Genomic DNA, 17,649 nt, shown 5'->3' with positions numbered 1-17,649 from the left:
TACCAACTTATCTCTTATCTTAGTGGTTTTGGACCTTGCAGCTACAGTTTTACATTATTTTACTGCACTCTTTTTTTAAATAAAACAATTTCACTACAAAATGTAAAAATTGCCTATATGTGAACCTACAAACAGGCAGTATTTTTTAGCTCATGCAAAGCTGAAATATGAAAATAAAACACTTTTATCTAGCAGTATTGAACTGATCGAAAGTTGTTTTTTGTAAAAAAAAAAAACAACGTTCAAATTCTTTTAGAAAATAAATGTCAAACTGTTTTTTAATACGAGTGTTGCTGGATTCTAGTCACCTCTTTAAAAAAAAAATCTTCTCTTTCTCAATTGCATTCTTATTTCTATTTTGTTGTGTACATGTATATATAATATATGTATATTTCTTGTGCTCTTTTCATGTGATTGTAAATGGTGACGAGCGCGTTATGTGCTGATCTAGTAGGTGTAATTTGGAAAGCAGTATCACCACTTTATATGTATTTATAATTGTTGAATCTGGACATGTATGTGGATATTAATGTAAACATCTCTATGTTGTGTGTTGTCTTTGTTGTATGTGTTTAATGAATAAAAAAGTTTTTTTTTAGTAAATTTTTAAAAGTTTTTTTAAGTAAATACAACCCAAAACTTATGGGATGGGGACAGATGTGCACACTAAACAAATAAACAAACAAACAAACACACACACACACACACACACACACACACACACACACACACACACACACACACTTCAAAAACATGACGAGTCATGAATGCTTAACGACATTTATAACTTGTCACTGTTCATTTGGGTATAAAATACAACGCAATTAAAAAAAATCTATAGTGCAAGAGAAATCAAATAAAATGCTTTGTAAATACAGTCTAAATCTGTTGGGAGTTTGTGAGTATTTTAAGGCACTTTTTCATGTTTTTGGCTGTGTGCTGTGTCATTAATCGATTGGTAAACAGCTTATTCAGTCTGAGCCTGCTTAGCTCGCTCCATCACAAGACTGCTGTCAGCAGACCGTCCTGCGTGCTGCCCTCATGTCTCCCATTACGCCCTCAAGGATAATTCAGTTAAACGGCCTCGCTCTCCAGCTCACTGACGCTCTGTCTCTCACATGCTGACTTTCTCTCTCTCCGTTTCTCTCTAAGACGCTGACTCTTTGTCCACAGTGCTGACTTTATTGCTGTCTGTCTTTTCTAGCTGCTGTCTCACCCAAACACACATTAACACCTAACGTCTGATTTTGCAGTAGTTGTTTTTACAAGTCAAAACCTTATGGACAGTTTTTGCTTATGTCTATAAAAATGTTTTGTTTTTGTAATAGTTACTCTAAAAATTATGATAAAGGATTTAAAAATAATATTGTTTCACTATTTAAGCATACAAATACAGCAGAAAAATGGTAAGAAATGCAACTAAAATACAGTGTGTTACATGTCAAGTGGTTTTAATGTCTTGGGCTTGTTTTTAATTTAAAGTCTATATACTATATGTCTATAAATCACTGAAAGTGTGATTTTTTTATGGTCGACGGACATAAATCAGACAGGTAAAGCAGCGCATCAGTACTTTAAAGAAGTTTAAATTATTGCCACTTGATCTGGAAATAAAACTAGAATCACGCTTCCGCAGTTGTATGCCTGTGCATTAGCCAAGTCGCAAGATCAAGTCAAGATGTTAAAGTTAGCATCCGTGTGTGTGAAAACACAGATGCTTCACACACATCTTCCCCAGCACACAAGATCTGTACAAACAGCACAGTTTAGATGTAAGCACCCAAGGTCCGTGTTGCCAAGTCAATATCCACTAAACGTCTCCCCTTCTGTTCCTGAGTTATGATGCTGAATAATGGTCAAAAAAAGTGTTTTTGCAGAAAATTATGATGTCACAGTTGACCTTCATCTTTATACACAGAGTGACTTTTTTACCACCAAATTCAAAACGTCTTCTTGGTAGTCCAAGTGGACGTTTGTACTACGGGCGGACAGATTAATTAATGAAAAAGTATGCATATTAAGCTCAACCAACACCAGGGATGACAGTCTGCAACACATGCAAAGAAAATGTAGCATGGGAGGCACTTTTACTTTGTAAAACCTCAGGGAGCTATTTTTATTCATTCATTTTTTATCTAATTTTTCACTTGACTTCATAAAAAAAAAGTTGCTGAGAACTTGCTGTACATGAGGTTAAAAGCTTCAGTCTTGAGTAAACATTTGCTAGAGGCATTTAAACAAAGTTTTGCACTGAAGTTTGTTATATTTCAAATTCTTAATCTTGACAAAAACATTGAATTTTTATTGAAAATGCGTATCGGTTCCAAATACTAGTTATCAGTCTCATTAACAACTAATAATCGGTATCTGTTTCGGCCCTGAAAAAACAATATCGGTCGATTCCTAGTCTGTCCCAAATTCTAAGAAATTCCAGTGGCATTTTATGAAAAGTTTAAACGACTTTACTAATCTTTACTATTCCAAAAGGGAAATTTTTGTTGTCGCATATTAATGTCAAAAAGTATCAGCCTTGCATTTTTATCATAGCATTTTAACTCTGTGTTTTTAAACCCACATATTTCCAGATGATACTGAAAACAGGTTTTTGGTGTTATTTTTGCTTGATGTACTTTCCTTTGAGGTCAGAGATAATCTCATTCACTTCCTTTTCTTTATGTTTTCTCTAAATGAATGAACACCAATCAAATGCAAAACATAAAGCTGAATCTCAGACTTTCTTCAGCCACGTCAGCTGATAATAATTACCACTCCAAATTAAATTAGACGTTTACGAGAGGCGACACTGACTGCCAGAGTAAAACTGAGTATTCACGACAAAAGACAGGAGACAAGAGGAAGAGTGACATTCAGAGAAAAACTTAGAGGTGAACTGAGGTGGCGGACTATAAACATTTAAGGAGGTGCAACTTCATCAGTTTAACAGCAAATAAAGCCAAAGAAAAACAGCAGAAAAAGGCGAAGGGTGTGGACTTGGACTTCAAAGACAAATTTAATTTAGGAACGAGAATGTGGGATGTAACGGATCAGCGGTTAGATTGATAAGAGAGTTGTAACGTCCCAAGAAAGGATTATTTGAACGTGCCTGAATAGTTAAAACAAACTGAGGACAGGAAGCATCATGTCTCCTTCACAACTTATGATTGCACTCCTGTGTTTTCTACCTTTGGCAGGTATGTAATTTAGTTAATTCAACTGGTTAATTATAAGAGGACATTAAAACACTGTTTACTTTATCATAAAAAGTGTGTTTCTAGGGTCATGTCATTTAAACTATGTCTAATTTCTGTTGCGTTTTTTGGCAAAACAGAAAAGTTTAAACAATTTAGAAAAACTTACAGAAGATTTAAAAAGTTGGTCCAGCCCCAAAACTGAGACTTCCTGACTGTAAGGTTTGGTGTTTAGTGTGATACTGGGTGTCAATCTTTATTTAACAAAAATAAATTTATAAGGATTTATTCCTGCAGTGTGTCCATCAAACTGGAATGAGTTCAAGATCAAATATTATCCCACATTTTTTTTTTCCATTTTGCAGAATGTGTTGTGCACCGATAAGTCTGTCAGTGGGCAATATTTACATATCAGCTATAAACTGGTGCATAAAGAAACTATGTCTCTATTACAAAATTCGTCACCAGAAAGCACTGAAAAGTTTATATTTATCTGTGATAGCTGTGATAACTGTCCTGCTCGATACTTATCCTGGTCACAGTACCTTTATAACCAAATTTAATGATCACTATCAAAACTGTTCATCTGATTAAGTGCAAAATCAGTCAAAATGTAATTGCCAGAATTTTAAAGTCTCAGATATCAAAGTCAGTATTAGCCTAAAAATTGTAGATTTCACAGTAAATTTTGTAATATTTTTTTCCATTTTTTCCCCTTCAGCCAGTTTGCACTGTTACACCTGTGTATTTCCAGCCATCTCTCCTCTCGACTGCTTTAAGTTTCCTCAGGAGTGTCCAGCCGGACAGCGCTGCCTGTCCAGTACTGCGATGGGGAGACGGGGTGAGCTCCAGATCTGTGTGTGTGTGTGTGTGTTTGTGTGTACTTCTGTGTCTGTAGATGAGATTATCTTCTGAGATTTTGGGGCAGGACAGTCACAATTTGTCATACAAAGCTTCAGTGTAACTTATAAGTCTGGATCGCCCCCTGGTGTCTGTCTGCAGTATAGGTCATAAAGCCCGCCCTGCCATGTTAGTAATGGCACATGGGCCAAAATAAAAACTTAAAGTGCACACGAAATACATTTTTACCAAAGATTGTCGAAGGTCACTGAAGGTAGTTCTCAATGTTTGTTCAAGGGATCGTTTTTATAATAAGTTCGGTTTCATAAGTTGTTCAGTTCTACAAAATTCAGTTCTTTGCGCAAAATGCAGCTCTGAATGACATCACCAGTGCAAGATGGCAGCACCCGTATCCGGGATATTTTAGCTTCACTTAAGCATGGTGGGAGTGAGCGGGGGGACGTCGTCCGGGACAGTTTTGTTTAGGTTCTGTAATAAGTCCACTGGATCTAAACATTAAACAGTGACTATTAAAATAAAGCGGAAACTATTAGTTTTTATTTCCAAGATCTCGGTTTTGTTTTCTTTGGCAGCACCTCTTGTGATAAGCAGTAATTTCAGGTGGATCTTACTTCCCTCAGATCCAAACAGTGTCGTCGCTGTGACGTCTGTCGGCCATGGTAACCGTTTACTAGCAACGCCAGCTATACTTGCCAGCCCTGAGACCTCAAAAATAGGTTGGATTTTGAAATCAATTGTATTGGTCCACCTAAAAAAAAAAAAGTGAGTTTCAGTGACTCTGTTTGCTGCATTCTGGTGACTTCTAAAGAATGAAAATAATAACTACATTTTATCACCATTTTTATGTTAAATACATTTAATTTGGTTTAGTTGTGGGTTCGTGGCCCTGGTACTCTGCCAGAGTGCCAAGAGGAGAGGCTGTACCACGCACGACAGGGACCCACAACCGGCTGTCGTCCCTGGTCCATACACACCAGAGTCCCTGCTATGGATACTAAAATAAAAAATTGTGATTGTTTTCACGACCAGATCAGTGTAAAAACACAAGTGTAAAAAACCCCAAAATGAAACGAAAGAGTGACTCAGTGAATCAGATCTATGTCGTTTCTCATCAGGCCGGTTGTCAGACCACTAATGCTGTGATGCCATCAAATTATTTCTAAAAATAGCTCTCTGGGCTCTGTGGGTGGAGCGAAATGTTACTGTATCTCATCAGAGCCTAAAACCTTTTTTTTTTTTTAACTTGCACATTAACCTGTGAATACTCCGACAGATTTCAGCGACAGCACCATGTGGGTAAATCAGTGTTACCAACCTTTAAGGGGGATCATTTGGTAAATGACTGAGATGAAAAGCAGCTTCTCTTGCTGTTTTTTTGTCATCAGTGTCGTCACAAATGTTGAGTGTGATTTCAGATCTATTGCCTGTCATAAAATTAGGTGAGAGGAATGAAGCAGTAGCATTCATCATTAATGCTTCACTAAACATCACCGAATGGATCAAATTTAATGGTTTTTGTACAGATGCAAAAAAAGGTTATTAGGAGTTGAGTCATAAAAATATCTACTGTAAATTCCTTATTTAAAATGAATCACTGCTGAATTTGAAAAATCAGCACTGAGTTTATTGATTCAAAATACTCAATTGCAAAAAATCTGATTTTAATTTACTTAACTTTCCCCCTTTATGAAAAATTCTTAATACGTCATTGATGATACATATATCATCCAAGTTTCCAATATTTAAATGAATATATTCCACTGCTCAAATTCATCACTTTCTCCTGATCTAAAAATTCAAGTCAAGTATAAAATATTTAAATTCAATCAATTTAAATTGGACTGGTGATATAAGATACTAATATCATATTAAGTTCTAGTGGATGTGTAAAATTATAGACAATTGATTTTTCTATTCTAATCCTGACATGTAATAATATATTTAGTATTTAGTAATTTATTTTTGAGTATATTTAGGACATTTCTGAGATTTTAAAACTTAAAATTGGCCTTTAAAAAAAATGTAAGAATTAAAAGCACATACATTCAGATTGTTTAAATGGTGGTTAAATTTTGAGATTAAAGCAATGGCATAAATATATATATTTTTAAAAATAATTTTGTTATATATAGTCTAGTTTTTGGGAAAAAAATTATGGTAATTGCTTTCACTTGTCTTTAGTCATCAATTTGTTTAATTCAAACCAGCAGTGCCCATAGCTGAACTCTTGTTTTTAACTTAAATGAATAAAAACGTTAAGGTTTGATTAACTACAAGTGATACACTATAAACAAGTCCTGCAAAATTTAAGCTCCAATCAACACATAATGCAGCTCAAGTATAAAAATACATCCCTGACTTTTTCAAATGAAATTTACAGAGAGAAAAAAAACTCACTATAGTCGGTATACATCTGCTTTTAAAATGATCATTTTCATGGTCTCTTTGTGCACCAAAATAAACTCCTCTGCTTTTTCTCTCAGGCGCTCTACAGATAACGATGTACGAGAAGAGCTGTGCCATCCAGTCTCAGTGTGGTGTGAGCGGACAGAAATACGCCTCAGGCCTTTACTTCAACTACACCAACGTGTGCTGTGACACTGACCTGTGCAACGGAGCCGAGTCCTTTGCTGCCCTCAGCTGGAGAGCAGCGGCTCTCAGCCTGCTGCCGGCGCTCGCTCTGCTGCTGGCCTGAACCTCGGAGGAGAAGGCGGCGGAGGTCTGGACGAGTTCATGCTTAACTCTGAATATGTAGGTGACCTGGGAAAGAAGAAAACTCACAGGCACATGAGCATGCAGCCATAAGACAACACGCTTTCTAATATTCCTGTTTTAATAAATAATTAACAGGCCCTGTATTCTGATGTGATTTTCAAAGGCCAATATTAGCACATATTTTCTAACACTTATCTTCTAAACAAAGCCATGAATTAGTAAGACTAAATTAAAACAAACTATTTGACAGCTGTGCAGAAATATCAAAATATATACTTATATACTACTAATAAATATATACTAGTGATGAAGCAATCTCACCTTAACTTCCACTTCGGTGCAGCTCTGGATCTTTCAGTCATATCATATCATACAACAACGTGAATTGAGTTGTCGACTGCTTTGAAACTCAAAATGCATGCTGTTTTGTTCTGGCATCTATCATTTTAACTTCAATCTCCATTATGACAATGACCCAGTTATGAAACTATTAAAACTTAGGCTAAATAAACACTGAAGAGATGCCTTTTTTGCAGTTCTGCTGTATTTCATATGCATTTTCTGTGTATGTACAGAAATTTGTTTTTGCATTGTTGTTTACAATCATTGCTGTCGAAGCTCTGAACCTACAGCTTGTACAGACAGGAATGTTTTCATTTAACTCTTCTTTTAACATCTTCTTGATCACGTTGTTACCGTCCATAATAAGTAAATAAACATCACTGCATCATTATAAAGATATTTTTTATTGGGATATTAATAAAAGTGTTTTTGTAGGGGCTTAAAAGTACAAAATACATTTCAGTTGTGCTATTAGTTTGATTGTCTTCATGGTATATTTCTACTGGTTTAGTGTCCACACCATTGTTTGTTTTGATCCTGTGGACTTTTAAGTGCAACTGCAGTGCTGCTAAAAATGAAATACTTGTAGGAGAACAGAGGGTAAAAAGGGGTAAAAAAAAAAAAAAAAAAAGAAAAAAGAAAAAAAAAGCACAATATGGGTTCAATAAGAAAGAAAAAACATGACTAAAAAATAAAAACAGTGACATAAAAAAAAAAACCTAATAAAAGTAACATTTTAATATATCACGTTAAATGGTCCCTGAAATTGTATCAAGCCCGACAGTAGGAGATAAAAACTCTTCCACACTTGGGAGAAATACTAAAATATGTGAGCACTGAAATTATCCAGACACAATCCCTTTAATTGCTGGTCCATTTTTAGAAAATCCACAACAATTCAGTCAATATAAAATATACAGTATCAACTCTTTGACTGACACTTCATGGAAGGATTTAACTTGTGTTATAAATCATGTAAAAAATCTGCTCACGCTGGACGTCTGTGTACAAGATTGTCTTTTCATCGGCTTAAATTGCACTTAGGTTTTTACTTTTTTTTTTTTTTTTAAAAGAGCTTCACCCTGATCTGACAGACATGACACATAGTGAGGCTAACTTGAGCTCACAACAAACCTACCACATCGACAAAGTCTTAATTGCAAACAGCCTCTATAAAATGTTAAATTGCATAGTTGCAGTGCAGTTAATAAAAACGTCTACACAAGCCGCTGCTACAGTCGGAGAAGGCGTGCTGTTATTGGTTCCAGTTCTTCCCAGCGGGTCAATTTCAAGTCATTTTTTACGATTATTTCAGACTAACAAACTTAACTAGAGTGGATTCATCCTGCTGGTGACACACGACAGTGAGGTGACAGCCAGCAATCGCTAAATACACAAGGTTTTTAATTTAAGGATAAATCTAGTGATATTAAACACTTTCTGTCAACAAATCCCATGACAAGAGCGAAACCATCCCGAAAGCTATTAACCCATTAATGGGCCACATCATAACTCTAAGTGACATTTATCACAATGAGCATGAGCACTGTAGCTTATTTTAAATCACTCCCAAATAATGTGTCCTTCTGCTGTTAATACTGAAAATAGTCCCTAACAAATACACAATTTACTCCTGTTAGAGTAATTTTTGCCCCCCCCCCCAAAAAAAACTACAGTGCCCTCTAAGAAACCTCTTTGTAATTAAAATAATAGTTTGTGTGAAATGCAGAAACAGGCCTACTTTTAATTTTAGTGTGCTATTATTTTGTTATTTTCTTTGTTTTAAGTCACCAGAATGCAGAAAAATATTTTCTGACCCCTGCCACACTTCTTTTTTTTTTTTAAATCCTCCTTATTTTTGAGGTCACACATTTGACAAATAAGTTCATGACATATTGAGCAGCAAAGTCATGTGGTCTTTTCTTGGGATTTGTTGACAATGAGATAATAATATTGCCAGCTTTATCCTTAAATTACTGATGGACGGCAAACTAAAGCTGCAACTGCGTTTTGTTTTCCATTTTAAAAAATTGTGCATGTTTACACTGAACTTCCCCATGTAACAGAAGAGGCCTCGAGCTACCAGAGGAGGCAGGACACGTGCTCTCACTGCAGCACTTAGGCTGTTAACATCTTTTACGTCTTCATCCACAGCATCAACACAATCTTTCATACGACACTAAAGGCGATCCTTCATACATAACAGGCAGAAAAAAATAAATCATTGGCAGGAGGTGCCTACAGCAGATAACGAACGAGCTCTGTAATCTTGAATAATCCTTCACGCCTGCTGTGGGAGCGCAGAAAAGGGGAAGCCCAGGTCTATTGAAATAGTTTCCTGTCTCTCTGTGACTGTTTTCAGCTCTGCCTCTCTAAAGCGAGACCCGGTCTGCAGGCCGCCATTTCCTCTCTGAAGAGAAGAATGAGAAACATCTATTTAATAAAAAAATATGTGTAATCTGTTACTGTAAAAGGCTTTGTTCCCTCGTTAACAAAAGCCACAAAAGACACTTTGGCAGGTGAGCTGGTGCTGGTACGCATGTTAGTCACCTAAAAACACACTTGCTTAATACCAAGACTGAAAATAAGAATTGACTCAGCTTGTGTGAAGGTAATAGTGAAAGTCTGATCTGATAGGCAGCTTTGAATCTGTTGAACTTTCCCGCAAAAAAAAAAGATATACTGTAGAAAACATCAAGAAGGGAACAAGAAACAACTTTACAGTGTGCATCTACTGATGGTGAATATGTACACAAGCAAGGCGGTAGTTTGAAGTGTGTAAAAATGTTTGTGTAAGTGTGTGCACATGTACATGGAGTGTGAGTGTGTGTGTGTGTGTGTGTGTGTGTGTGTGTGTGTGTGTGTGTGTGTGAGTGTGAGTCTGCAAGCAACCTTATCAATCAGTAAATGTCCAGGAAATCTCAGAATAAACTTTCACACATCTCATGTTTTTTTCTCTTTACACCGTCCTTTTGTCTCTTGTGCCTCCTCGTTTCCCTCCTGATGGAAACTGATCCATGAGGTCAAACTACAAAAGCAGTATTAGGGCCACACTGAGAGGAACAAAAAGTTTTGTGAGAGTAAAGTCTGAATAGCACCTGAATTCCCAGGAAAAAAATATTAAGATAATACAGTCAGAATTTAATGACAATTAAGTCTCACTATGTCAAGAAAAAAAAAATAAAATTAAGTCCTAATTTATTGGGAGTTAAGTTATATTATTTCAAGAAAAAACGCTGGACTATTACAAGAATAAAGTTGGAATCTAATCAGAATGACGTCATACCGTTTCAAGAAAAAAAGTTGTAAAATGTTTTCGAGTATTTCGAGAATAAAGCCAAAATTTAATGAGAATAAAGTCATACTATTTCAAGAAAAAAGTCTAAATATAGCAAGTCAGAATTTTTTGGAAAAAAACAAAAAAAGTCAGAATATTATGTGATTAAACTTGGAAATTTACATCCTGTTCAACTTTGCTTTACAGTTTTAGACTTTGTTGACTTATTATTTTTTATTGTTAGGATGAATGAAACTGCTGAATGCACACTGTGCACGTAACGTTAGGCGAGGAAGCTGAATAGGCCCGCTCGTGTTTACTTCATATTTCAATTTTTTCCAGGACGCCCAGGAAGGACATCCAGCTGATGGACAGGTTTTGGTAATACTCCTTCACAATGAACATAAGGAGTACAGCTTGATGATCGTAAACCAGCTATACTGACTCATCACAGCTGTCTAACATTATGACATTATGACTTTTTAGGCTGCAAAAAAATGACTGTGCAGATGCAACGAAATTCTCCTGAGAAACAGATCGATCAAGCTGCTTGCGGACTGTGTGTGCGGGTGAGTATTTGTGTGTTTTTGTGTTTGTGCATCCTATTGTGCTCCTACTTGAGAGCTTTAGCTACAGAGGAGTAGGCGAAGTGGACCTCCTCGTCAACTGGGCAGGTGGAGGAAAACTCCTCTCTGGCGTACGCTGCATTCAGGTACCTCCAGAGGTTTGTCAGATGCTGAGGGATGCTGAAGTTTCGGTATTTTAAACAAACCACCTCGAGAGAGAAAGAGAGAGACACATTCAACATCACCGCTGGACTCGAGCCTTCAGTTTCAGACCCAAAACATCACAATCTATTCATCCCGGCCCCCCGCTGCACAGATTAGAGCGGGAGATTACCTTCATGATGTGGAGCTTAGGCAGCAAGTTGCAGTCAGCCAGAGTAAGCTCTTGGCCGTCCAGGAAGGGGCGGGACGAGGAAGTGATCTCATCAGCGCTATTCTCGTCAATCTCGTCAGGAAGTGGGGAGCCGAGGTAATCGTCCAGCTTCTTCAGAGCCTTCAGCAGACCTCTCTCTAGATCTGAACACACACAGAAAATACTCAAATACAGTGTGTAATCAACGCTAAAGGGATGGTTTGTGTCTCCCAAAATGACTTTTATTTTTTATTTCATGAAATAGCTGAAACTGTTAACTCTTTAGCACCTGGACCGTTTCTTGTGCTGCAATTTAGACGCCTTTCACAAACATTTAAATCTCTGAAACATGAGAAAATTGGTTTGACTTTCTTTGGAAACTCAGTGAAGACATAATGAGTAATTTGGCAAGAAATATCCCACAAACCGTAAAATAAATAAATACTTTTGGGTGTTTTTTTAAAGTAAAATGTGACAAAGGAGAGAAGAATGGCCATAAAATGAAGAAGAAGAAAATAATTTTTTGGCACTTTATTGAGTTCATTTTATTTTTTATTTTTTGTTTGTATGTTTGGTTTTGAACTTTGCATTTTTCTTTTTTTTCATTTTTTCCAGTAATTTTCTTGTATTGCCTGATTACGAATTTGCTCAGGTTTCAAAGGGTTATTAATTTAATTACATTTTCCAGAAAAAAGTGAGTGAATATAACCAACACAGCTTTCACCCAACAGCAGTGACATTTTCGGTGAGATCACCCAACACAGAGACGGTTAACACAGAGAGCAGCAGGTGACCTGTTTGCTCTGAGGCAGAAAAGCTCAGACCGTAATGTTATTAGCTCGGACGCTCCCTGCTGGTTTTCTGTCTCTCCGAGAAACAAACAAGTTCAACTGTATTTGTCATGAAAAAATACCACAAAAAATAAAAAAGCGGGTTTATTAGAAATGTGATAACTTGGATTATTGTTGTAAAGATTCACATTAGACCTCTAACAGTATCAGATCTACTTACTGTCATGAGACTGAGGGTTGGAGTTCTTGACGTAAGCGGAGAATTTGGAGAAAACATCCATTCCTGCTGTGTTGGACTCTGGGTTACGAGCAGCCAGACGAGGAAACCTAAACAGACAGAGATAGTGACGATGATTTACTCATGATCTAATCACACCACAAATAATAAAATCACACCATTTATACAGGACAGCTAAAAGAAATCTGCAAAAAGTCAAAGCAGGAGGCAACAAAACAACTTTGGCTGCAGCTAATGATTGTTTTAGATTAATGCTTTTATTGACTGTGCTTACATGCACACTAATATTCCACTGTTATTCCAAATATGAAAATATGCTGAATTTGATATGGGTCATGCATACAGCATGTTTAGATATTATGAATTTAGCTTTTTTTTCCAATTAATGCATGTCAGAAATGCCGGGATTATTCTGTTTTTGGAGCATTTTTCGAACATGTATCCAAAACATTCAGAATATGTGTTTCAACAGGGGTTTTTACTGCAGTTTGCCAAAAGTTTGCAAGGCTGTGGGATAAAGATGCACGTCCAAAAGAACAGTCAAATTTTCTGGTCCAAAGGAGAGTCTTAAACACCGAGTCTTAAACAGCATGACAGACTTTTGACAGACTCAACAGATTTTGTGCACAAATACCACAACGCTGGCCTCTTATGGTCTGTGTTTGTGCGGTACAACAAGCCGGGCTGGGGGGGGGGGGGCTTTGAAAAAAACCCTATTCTGATGCAAAAAATTGTAATGAAAGAAGCGACTCTAGCTGTTCCACTCTTGGACGTGATAAACGACATGTTAGGGCAGGTATAATCTGAGTATGCATGTCTGCATGTAAATAGAAATATTAGTTGAATATCTATTTTCATTAGACATGTCAACAGCTTCGTAGGGATGTTGTCTTGTTTGGAGTAAGGGAAAAAAACGGAATATTTTGTGTATGTACAAGTAGTGATTTTGTGGTCTCCAAAATGTTGGAAATCAATTAAAAATTACTTTTAAAAAAGCCTGTGTATACAAATTTTTGTGTGTAAGTACACATATAAGGGCATATAGGGAGAGAAGCGTAGATATACTCATGTAGATGTATCGGGTTCGTCCTTTTAGTTTATGATGATTTTTCTGATTTTATTGAAGAAAAATGTACATGAGACATAAAGTGTCTGATTGATATTATGTCCTTGAAAGAGAAAAATTTAACAAATAAAATAAAATTTCCTACACCCCGAGATGACATCTTCAAATGTTTAGTTTTGTCTGATAAAAGTCCAAACATATTCAATTCATGATCACATAAGACAAAAAAGCAGCAGTTCCTAACAACTGAGAAGGATGTTTACTAAAAAAACTAAACAGTGATATTTTTTTTTTATGACGATCAACTACTAGTTTCAGCCTTAAAAACATACAAAATACAACATTTGTGAAACAGATGTGTAGAGTGTGTTTACTTCGGAGGGCAGAGATTTTCCTCCAGGAACTCCTCAATCTTGTTGGTGTCTGTTTTCACTTCGGAGCCGTACAACAGGAAGGGAGGCTGAGCACCCGGAGCCAGGTCCTTCAAGATGTCCGGCTTCCTAAAAAAAAAAGGTGGACAGAAATAAATAAAGTCAGAAACAGAGAGACAGACAGACATCCAGCAGAAGAGACAGAGGTTTGAACAGCAGCAGAAAGAGATGGAAAAAAAGAGGGAAAAGGAAAATACACAAAACCACAGGAAATTACTTGTTTCAAACTCAAGACGTCCCGGCTAAAGTCCCTAAAATCGAAGCCAGAGAAGCTCTGTATCTTTAAACACTTCATATCTGAATGAAACGGCCTCTTGCTCCTTCTGGGAGCATGAAAACAGTGTGTGGACACTCCTCTGCTGTGCCAATAGAAACTGAGGCGTGTGTGTGTTCACCTCTTCATGTCCACCGTGGTGACGTCGAAGGTCACTCCTTTCAGCCACAGCACCATGAAGAGACGCTGGGAGAACGGACAGTTTCCGATGCTCTGACCATCGCTGCCCGCCTGGGACACAAAAACAGAGAACATTTTATATTTTATGTTTTTCATATATCCCTTATATTTTGTTTTTTTCACATTGTGCGACGTGGTTGAGGTACATGTGGACCGTGGCGGTTACTTTGCAGTTTTTTTCTCTCTTTTCTCTTAGAAACAAATAAGCAAAAATATGTAAAAGTCAAGAAACTGAGCACCCAGAAGTTTTCACTCTTAAACCAAAATAGTGATGAAAATAATCAGCATTCGGAACTATTACGACAAAACCTCCACCAACTTTTAAGTCACTGGAAACTTAGTGCAGAGCCCAGAGACAAAACTGAAGAAGTAAAAGCAACAGAGGAAAAACTTTTTAAAGAAAGAAAAGAAATCAGCTAAAAAAAAAAGATAGCTCAAAGGTTACTGGCTCTGCATCATAAAATCATCACCATGTTTCTATTTCTTTTTTATTTCAAACAGCACTAACAAAAGCAATTTCAGCCGTCCATGAACGTTAATAGATCGACCATCAGAAAATTCATCGCAACAATCTTAATAAAATTTAAATATATTTTCAAGCAAAAATTTGAAAAATGTGTTTGTATGTATACAATAGTAGGGTTGTACTGTATCATATTGTCAGTATAGTTTTTAATATGATGAAGTAAAATTCACTCGATAATGGCAATATTTCGACATGTTGACATAATGACGCCATACCTTTACAGCGAAGTTACGACCAGCTCCACTACGGAGCCGTTAAGTTATGAGTGACGTCAGTAGTGTGTGGAGGTGTTAGGTCTGGATGTACCGAATGTTTTATGAACAGCTTTTGATTATGACTGTAGATACAGGCTCTTACAGACCAAATGATTAGAACTGAAACATTTAACCCTTTAAAACCTGAGCAGACAGGCTTGATTTCTTTCAAAAACATGGAAAGAGAGCAATAACTGTGAAAAATAATTCTCTAAATCTATACATATCTTACAATTTGTGGAACATTTCTTACAAAGTATTATTTTAAAGAAATTGCACAAACTTGCTCAGCGTTCAAAGGTTTAAATAACTGCGAAAGGCTTCTGAAAACATCACAACAAAAGTTCTGTCACTCCAGGTTTCAAAGGGTCAATAAAAAATTTTACAATTTTTTGCTGGTTTAAGGTTCTTCTTTCTTTGTTTTATGACATTATAAATGGAGTATCTCTGATTTTGGATTAACATAAAATCTATTTCCACCACAAACACCTTTCATTTATACAAATACTGTATGTCTGTGATTGATAGTTGTACATGTATACGTATAGTTTACACTATCTTAACTGTTAAAAAACATAGAAATATATTAACATGATTGCACAGTCATTGGTAAAATATGCACAGTAGGAAACTGCACAGGATGTTTTTAATGTTAGGAGCGACATAATTCATTCTAGTCTTCATGTAGAGCTTGCTGGCTGCTACGGAAATGATCATACAGCTTCAAAATGTTCCTTGTGTAGCTGCAGGAAACCATATTTCATGCTCTATATCCCATTAAGGGTTTCTACAGTGGGCAGCATACACTTAGCGTTATTATAAAACAGTAAACCAATGTGAAACTATACTTAAATATTCTGTTAATATCAAGTGTCACTGAAGAGGCGGAATAAAAACCAGCATTTAGAGAAGTTACAACAGCAGCTTTCACCCCTGAAGGAAAAAAAATAGAGGGTGGTGCACATGTTCACATGTTCATACAGAGGAATCATTATTTTAACTTGTGTGAGACCATGAGGGGAGGCCATATTTGTAATATTGGAGCATGTTTTTTTGGACTCAAAGAAAATGGGATTAACCTGCCTGACACACTAAACATAGATTAAAGTCGGCTGCACAATGAGTTAACGTGCATTTAATTAGATTACTGTCATGTGTAAACCCGGCGAGTCAGCAGTTAACTGACATGAATATTATGACACTGTAATGTGATTTAAAACGCACAAGGTGACTTTATATCGTAAACACAGGCGGCGAGATAAGTTATTAGCTTTTAATGACAACAGAGTGAGAATGCGGATGAAATGATAAGATAACAAACTTAACACACTCCTTATCTGCAGCTTTGAATACATTATGTCGACACTTAGTGTTTTTTTTGTTTTTTTTTAGGCATCATTCAATCACTTACCTTCACAAAAAGTTCAACTTTGGGCTGATTCGCGTCACTCATTTTCGCCTGCTGCTGCACGAGACCTGCGCGAGGACACAAACACAAACAAGAGGTTCAAATAAACCTGATAAAGTTACATTTCCTAAAAAAGAAACCGAGTTTGAAACGCGGGCAGCCAAGCCCATCTTCCGCTACAAACTCCAGTCGGTAAATGACAAATTAAACATTGTAGCAGCTTCACGAGCGGCCGAAACTTCACACACGGCGAACTTCAGCGTCCTAAAAGCGACAAAATATCAAAATGTAGCTTATTTAGAGTCTGCACAAGTTACCTCAAAATGTTTGAAGCTGTCGCTGTCGCCTGTAGCTGCCTGCTGGTAGTTTCCCCTCCCAGTTCTGCTGCCTCTCTGCAGCGACACACTCCTCCTCCTCATCACCATCATCTTCATCACAGTTCCTCCATTTCCTGTTGGTGCGTGACGACCTGAGAGTTCAAACCAGGAGGCGTTCAAGAGCGCCAGCGACCAAAACAGCTGACAGGCTCTGAAGTCAGAGAAGAAGAGGAGGTCAGAGTTATTTTCATCTCAAAAATGAGTCATTAAAAAAGAAACTTGTCTTCACAGAAGTTTAAAATTTAAAATTTAATGTGAGAAACGTGCAGCGGTGGACAAAGTATTCAGATCCTTTACTTAATACGTGTGAAAATGCTCTGCTTGAAAATGTTACTGATGTAAAAGTACATAAGTATGATTAGGAAATGTTGTTAGGATATTAAAAGTATGTTGTGTAAGTTGTGTTTTTCTGTTTTTTTCTTTTCCTTTTCTTTAGAGTTTAATGCAATTTATTCATTCGATGTAGGTTTTTTTTCTGTATTTACTTGTGTGGTAAAATAACATAAAATGCAATGTATTTCAAAGAAATGACTGATGTATGAACTATAAAGTATTTGAAACAGAAGATATTAAAAGTAAATGTACTGAATGAAAATAAGTAAATGATTTTTGTTTTTGCAATAAAAAACACAAAATATCCCAAAACTCAAAATTATTGTTAAAAAAAGAAAAAAAAAATACATGAAAACCAATGACCCATGACCCCTATTTTCTATAAATATCACATCAGAGATGATTTTTAAAAAATATATTCTTGGTAACTGATTACGTTTTTCCATATAGATTGTACATATTCATTTACA

General features: G+C 36.4%; 2 protein-coding genes across 2 annotated transcripts; one reads left to right on the top strand and one right to left on the bottom strand.

The window, feature by feature from the left end:
* The first annotated feature begins 2,860 nt into the window (after positions 1 to 2,860).
* Positions 2,861 to 7,782, top strand: LOC121957618 (prostate stem cell antigen-like). The gene is made up of 3 exons (XM_042506303.1): positions 2,861 to 3,191; positions 3,910 to 4,029; positions 6,533 to 7,782. Exons 1-3 carry the CDS (start codon positions 3,140 to 3,142, stop codon positions 6,742 to 6,744), a joined length of 384 nt encoding a protein of 127 aa, XP_042362237.1. The 5' UTR covers positions 2,861 to 3,139; the 3' UTR covers positions 6,745 to 7,782.
* Positions 7,783 to 7,948: 166 nt separating this feature from the next.
* clic1 (chloride intracellular channel 1) lies at positions 7,949 to 16,870 on the bottom strand. Its single transcript, XM_042506302.1, has 7 exons — positions 16,787 to 16,870; positions 16,473 to 16,537; positions 14,223 to 14,332; positions 13,771 to 13,896; positions 12,313 to 12,419; positions 11,284 to 11,465; positions 7,949 to 11,158 (listed from the first exon to the last, which is right to left on the bottom strand). Exons 2-7 carry the CDS (start codon positions 16,512 to 16,514, stop codon positions 10,997 to 10,999), a joined length of 729 nt encoding a protein of 242 aa, XP_042362236.1. The 5' UTR covers positions 16,515 to 16,537; positions 16,787 to 16,870; the 3' UTR covers positions 7,949 to 10,996.
* Between the last annotated feature and the right edge of the window lie 779 nt (positions 16,871 to 17,649).

Source organism: Plectropomus leopardus, chromosome 18 (assembly GCF_008729295.1).
Source record: "Plectropomus leopardus isolate mb chromosome 18, YSFRI_Pleo_2.0, whole genome shotgun sequence".
Lineage (NCBI taxonomy): Eukaryota > Metazoa > Chordata > Actinopteri > Perciformes > Serranidae > Plectropomus > Plectropomus leopardus.
Note: the sequence above shows the minus strand (reverse complement) of the source record. Positions and strands in the feature narration are given on the sequence as shown.